The sequence below is a fragment of the Epinephelus moara genome, chromosome 6 (genome assembly GCF_006386435.1).
Source record: "Epinephelus moara isolate mb chromosome 6, YSFRI_EMoa_1.0, whole genome shotgun sequence".
Taxonomy (NCBI): Eukaryota; Metazoa; Chordata; class Actinopteri; order Perciformes; family Serranidae; genus Epinephelus; species Epinephelus moara.
In genome coordinates, this window is record NC_065511.1 from 40,196,742 (window position 1) to 40,202,741 (window position 6,000).

General features: G+C 42.9%; 1 protein-coding gene across 1 annotated transcript in view; it reads left to right on the top strand.

Moving 5' to 3' along the window:
• sh3bp5b (SH3-domain binding protein 5b (BTK-associated)) overlaps positions 1-6,000 on the top strand; it is a 64,199-nt gene that overhangs the window by 52,277 nt on the left and 5,922 nt on the right. The window contains exons 7-8 of the mRNA XM_050046173.1: positions 1,368-1,587; positions 4,879-5,232. Of these exons, the coding sequence (XP_049902130.1) occupies positions 1,368-1,587; positions 4,879-5,232 (574 nt within the window). The remainder of the gene's footprint in view (positions 1-1,367; positions 1,588-4,878; positions 5,233-6,000) is intronic.

A 6,000-nucleotide genomic window follows, 5' to 3' on the forward strand; every position in this document is an offset into this window, starting at 1 on the left:
TCACTGCATCATTCTACACAGAAAAACAGAACGGCAGGCTGCAGTGTTCAGCTTATAACGAGCCTACTTTAAGAAGAAGAAATCTTAAGTAACAAAGATCCATTTTAGCTAAATGTCTGCACCGTTGTCTCATGTTCCAAAAAAGCAAATAGTTTAATTCCATCATGATTAACACAGATGCCCCATTTTGGATTCAAAATGCAGATTTTTGCTGAAAGGTGCCAAGTTTGCACTCGTCATCCATGTTTCTGCTCTGATGCTCTCAGATGATTCAAGTTTCTTTATTAGAACATTTCTTTATTAAAGGGACAGTGCACCCACAAATGAAAATTCAGCCATTATCTACTCACCCATATGCCGAGGGAGGCTCTGGTGANGCTCACGTGTGCGTGTGAGACCAGCAAAAGCACGTGAACACACATGAAGGTGGTGCCCATGTCTCACAGTCTCGCACAAGCGCACACACGTCAGCGCGGAGCACAGAGAGGCAGTCAGAGCTACAGGCTACAATGAGGCTAAAAACAGAGTTCAAGTGACATTTTTCAAAACAACTTTTTATGTCGGGGCTTCAGGACACTTGGATCACTACGGACGAGCAGTATGGAGATACTTTGTGGTTTCAATTCTGTGTTCTTGGACGTTTGAATCTGGGGCGCCGTCAGCCTCCATTAGGTGGAGTTGTGTTGCTACCTCCTCTCCCCTTGGATCTCTGCAAGTGATGTGAGGACTCTAAAACTTCACCTGAGCCTCCCTCGGCATATGGGTGAGTAGATAATGGCTGAATGTTCATTTGTGGGTGCACTATCCCTTTAAGCAAGCAAGCAAAAAAAAAAGTTTCTGCCTAATGTGGTAATTCCATGTTTTTAATGATGTTTTAAAGCTGTGTTTGACTCAGTTGTAAACCTAAGCTGACCTCAGCTGTGGTCCTCCACAAAGAAACTAAAAATGTTACAGAGTCACATTTCAGGCCCGCAGGTGGAGATTGTATTTGGTACTCAAAGAATCGTATGCTGTGTGCCTTCAGTAAAATTACAATAATTTGTCAATATTTTACGCTGGAAAGTCCCAGCAGTTTAGGGTTTAACCTGAGTAATCATTTTACACCAATACAGCGTTAGTAGGATACAAATGGTGTAGGAGCGTCTCTGTAAAACATTTGTTGCTTCTTGGTGGAGGATCACAGCAGAAATGTGCACACGATACGTATTTATGAAAACAATATTAAAGCTGTTCTGGACGTCAGCTCTTCTTTTAATTTGTCACCCATGAGGCAGTCTGATCACAGTCGCTACATGTTGATGAGTATCTGTCTGTTGTCCGTGACCTTCATCATCGCCCTCCTCTCTCACTGATCGTCTCCCCTCCAGAACCTGAAGAAGAATGTGGACGAGCGGCAGGCCAAGCTGTCCCAGGCCAAAGGCGAGTATAAGACGGCCCTCAGGAACCTGGAGATGATCTCCGACGAGATCCACGAGCGACGGCGGAGCTCCGCCATGGGCCCTCGGGGGCGTGGTGTGGGCGCCGAGGGCGACAGTGTTTCCGGGGACGACATCTCCAACTTTAAGATGGAGTCAGACGGAATATCCAGTGAGTACTGAGCAGCACAGTTACCCATCCTTCTGTATTCTCAGATTCTCTCACGACAAACATTAAAATGTATCATAGGACTGTCTTTATGGTCGCCAGCGTGACTCTGATGTTTGTTCTAATGAGATTAAAGGTTGATTAGTAAATGTTAAACCTTCCCATCCTGCTGCTCTGCTCTCAACCTCCACGCTAACAGCTGCTCACCTGGTGACTGTCTAAATGTCAGGCCTGGCTGGAATCAGATTTAGTCGCCGTTCTGTTGTCATTCAGCCTCCTGTTAGTGTTCAATGAGGCCAGTAAGGTAATTTTTCAAATAACACACACAGAACATGTTACATGTGACACAGCACTTTTTTTTCCTTCATCAGAAACAGATTGTTGAAACGGTCTCTTGGCTCTGTGGTGATGAAACGATAAGCACTCGTACAGCCGCTCTTCCACCAAGAAGCATGGTGATGTAGAGACAGACTCTTGAGGAAACACAAAGCTCTTCTCTGTTTCAGTGAATTCCTAGTTGGGTTTGTGATTCTTGGAAAGTCTGATAAGGGTCAAAGCTTTAAAGGACTTCAGAGAAAATAAACAACGTCTGCAGGGCGGCAGCGAGCTGAGGACGTAAACAACTTAACTCCAAATTAGTTTAAATGCAGAATTGAGTTTCGAGCAATTGACTCCAAACATGCTGTGAAGACATGAGACACTTTGAAAGTACAAATGAATTGCAGTTCCTGACCTTCATCTCCAAATTAACCCTCACAACTACATGCCTAACTTTAGCTCCTTCTCTAAACTTGACCTAATTCTCACCTCCTTCACCCTTGTTGTAATTTTTAACCCTCAAAGTCTCCTGAAAACGTGAAAATCTTTAACCCTTTAAAAACAGACATCCTGCTGACGGCTGCAGGAGATTGTTGTTCACATTATCCTGTAAAAATAGATCTAAGATAAGAACTATTACAGCTCAAGTATTTATTCTTTTAGCAGCAGAAGGTTAAGGCCTCATTTACACCGCAAGCGATGCGTTCACGTAGTGCTCACGAATGGTCGCTGTTCACTCGCGTTTTCATTTTCGGCGAGCATGCTAACAGGTCAGAGCATTCACACTGCATCCGTTCTACGCGCTGCTCGAGTTGCGCTGCTTTTGCGAGCAAGCTCGAAAATAGAAGAGACGCTGATTTTTTGCGCAAGTTGCGAGTGAATGGTCGCTGTAACAAAAAATCGACACCTACGGTTGCCAAGAGAGGTCATAACACGTAAACTTTAGTAGTAATACAAAGCAGACAAAGACCCATTTGTAGTGCTAAATATTAATTCTCCAAGAGTTGGAATAATCACTGGTGCGCAAACTTGTCAAACCTGGGCTTTGGGTCCGAACTCACTTCTTCTTCTTTGGGGTTTATTGGAGATTTGCCACCAACTGTTCACGTGTGGTTTGTATTTTGACGGGACAGCAGCGGCCGCTGTGCGACATGTGGGTTCGGTTTTGGTGTGAATACACATGTTCTGCCGCTGCACTTGGGGACCGCTTTGAGAACGCATCGCTTGCGATGTGAATGAGGCTTAAGGCTTCTGTCCTCCTCGTCATCCCATCATCACCTTATGTTACCTGACCTTACGTGTGATGCAAACGTACAGTATTACTCCAGAATTTCCCTGTAATGGCCGCAGGACACTGTTGTTTACATAATCCTGTAAATATAGAACTAAAATATAAATCATAAAATACAGAAAATTCATTCTTTTCGCAGTAGAAGCTAAGGCTTCTGTCTTCAGCTTGTCGTTATTGCACAATGTTATTGTGAACCACACGAGAATGTGCGGTGGTGCCAGAGGAATGAATGATGAATCCATCGTAACATCTTTGCACTCTGCTCATAAAAATGAGCATAACTCGAAAACCAAATAACGTACAGAGTTCAAATAACTTATGGAGTGTTAGGACATATTTCATTTAGGTTTCTACATTTTAAAAATCTTTTGGATCAATATGTTTTGTATTTTTATTTTAGAAAATCTGATGACAAAATATGTTCAGTATATTTTCAGTTATTATGGTTTATTGACCTACAGGACCTTTAAGCTTAGGTTGTACAGATTATAAGGATATGAAGCAATATATCTCAACAGTGCTTATATCTCAATATACAATATATATCTTGATATTTTTAAATCTCTTCAAAAGCATTTCATTAATGCAAGGACCATTTATTTCTGGCTGAATACTCTTTGATGCAACAAAGTTGTAGGGATGACTATTGTTTTTTTGTTTTGTTTCAGAAAATATTAACACATGAGATTTTTGATTAATTATCATCAATAATGTGGCTATAACGACCGTCCGTTAAGATGAGCGTTAATCAAATAGAAAAGTCTGGTAAGTTGATAAATTTACAGAATTTTACAGTAATTCAACCTTTAAAATGAGGGAGAAAACACCATTTATCACGATACAACGATATCCAAATTCCAAGACGATATGTAGTCTTATATCTCAAACACTATAATACCTTCATGTTGCTCAGCCCAATGTCCACTTTGACTTTAACATCACTTGAAGGGCTGTAGGTGCAGCTGATGAAGGATATAAAATAGAGTTGTGCCCTCTGCGTCCTGCTGGCCTGGAGTCAATCAGGTGGTGTTACCATGGTAACAGAAAAGCATAGGAGGCGTCTAATCCCGTAGCAGACGCTGTGATACGGAGTGAACCTGACAGTGCCGCTGTGGCTGAATTTAACAACAGACAGTGACGGTTCGTGTGCTTTGATTAATGTCGGGGAAAATGAAACACCTCCGCAGGGAGCGATGTGTCACTTTAAAGTCGTCTCAGTTCTATTTCTGTTCGCTGTTTGCACACTCACACTTTTTTATCTTCATCACATCTTTTTCTCTTTTGTGTTTGTTCGTTATTCCTCCATCCCTCCTTTCTCCTCTCACTTATTCTCTCCTCATCATCCTCCCTCCACCTCTCTTCCTCCTCTGATCCGTTTCCCTCCTACACTTGCACTTTTTCACCTCTTACTTTACTGTTTCCCTCCTTTTCTCTGTTCCTTCTCTTTCCCTTTACTGTTCATGCTCCCTCGTCTCATTTAATCTCTCTCTGCCTTCTTCCTCCACTCTCATCACTCCATCTCCTCTGTTTCCTCTTGTCTCCTACCTCACGGTCACTTTTTACATCCTCCTTTCACTCTCAATTCTTTCCCCCTTTTCTGTCATCTCTAAAAATATTTTATCCTTGTCTTCCTTTCTCCTTTTCCATCTTCCCCTCCTCTCCTCCCTCCCTCCCTCCTGCTGCAGTGGCGTCGGTGTGTTTTGACGACGAGGCGTGTGGCGGCAGCAGCATCATGTCGGAGGAAGACTCCGAGACTCGCTCCACCTGCAGCCTGGGTTCGTCTCCCAGCAGCCCTCAGGAGCTCCTGTCACCCTGCCCCTTTGTCAGCTCCTCCTCTTCCTCCTCCTGCACGTCCTCCTCCGCCTCGTCATCACCCACTCCCTCCTCCTCCTCCTCTTCCCCGGCTCCTCTGTCCAGGCCCTGCAGTCTGGACCTTCCCAGCACCGTGTCGCTGTCCGACTTTGGACTCATCTCGCCGGTGCTCGGGCCGCGCAGCGAGTGCAGCGGAGCATCGTCACCAGAATGCGACCTGGAGAGAGGTGGGTGATGGTGTGTGTGTGTGTGTGTGTGTGTCACTATTTCCTCATATTTTATAGAATAAACATTAATCAGGAATGTAATCCTCAGATGAATCCATTCTGAAAATAATCGTAAGGTGCAGCCCTGCTATAATTTAGATATAAAAATAAAACACAAAAAAATAAAGAGATGTTGGTGTGAATGAATGTGCTGAGAGCCGCTCACCATCAGCTGTAAATGGCTCTATTTATTGTGCAACACGTGAGCGGTTACACAGGAAGAAAAAAGAACAGAAAAAGAAACAGGAAGTGAGATGGATGATGTCTGAGAATCTATTTTGGGTAAAGACGTACGATATGCTGCTACCTGCTCGACTCACACCTGCTCCATGAGAGCAGCCTATTAGTCAAAGTGACAGGGAGACAAAACACATGTGCAGAGAGAGGAAGTGGTTCACCACACTTCAGACAGCCTTAATGAATAACTGAGAGCTGTGTGTGTGTGTGTGTGTGTGTGTGTGTGTGTGTCCACTTGAAATGTCTTATTTTGAAATTTGACAAGCTTTTTTTTTAAAAAAAAATCGACATACTATACTATGACTTTTTTTCTTTTTTCACTTTTTTCAACATACTATACTCACTTTTTTTCCCCATTTTTAATATACTATAGTATTTCTTTTTTGAGTTTTTTCGACATACTATACTATGACTTTTTTTCCACTTTTTTCGACATACTATACTATGACTTTTTCCCACTTTTTTCGACATACTATACTATGACTTTTTCCC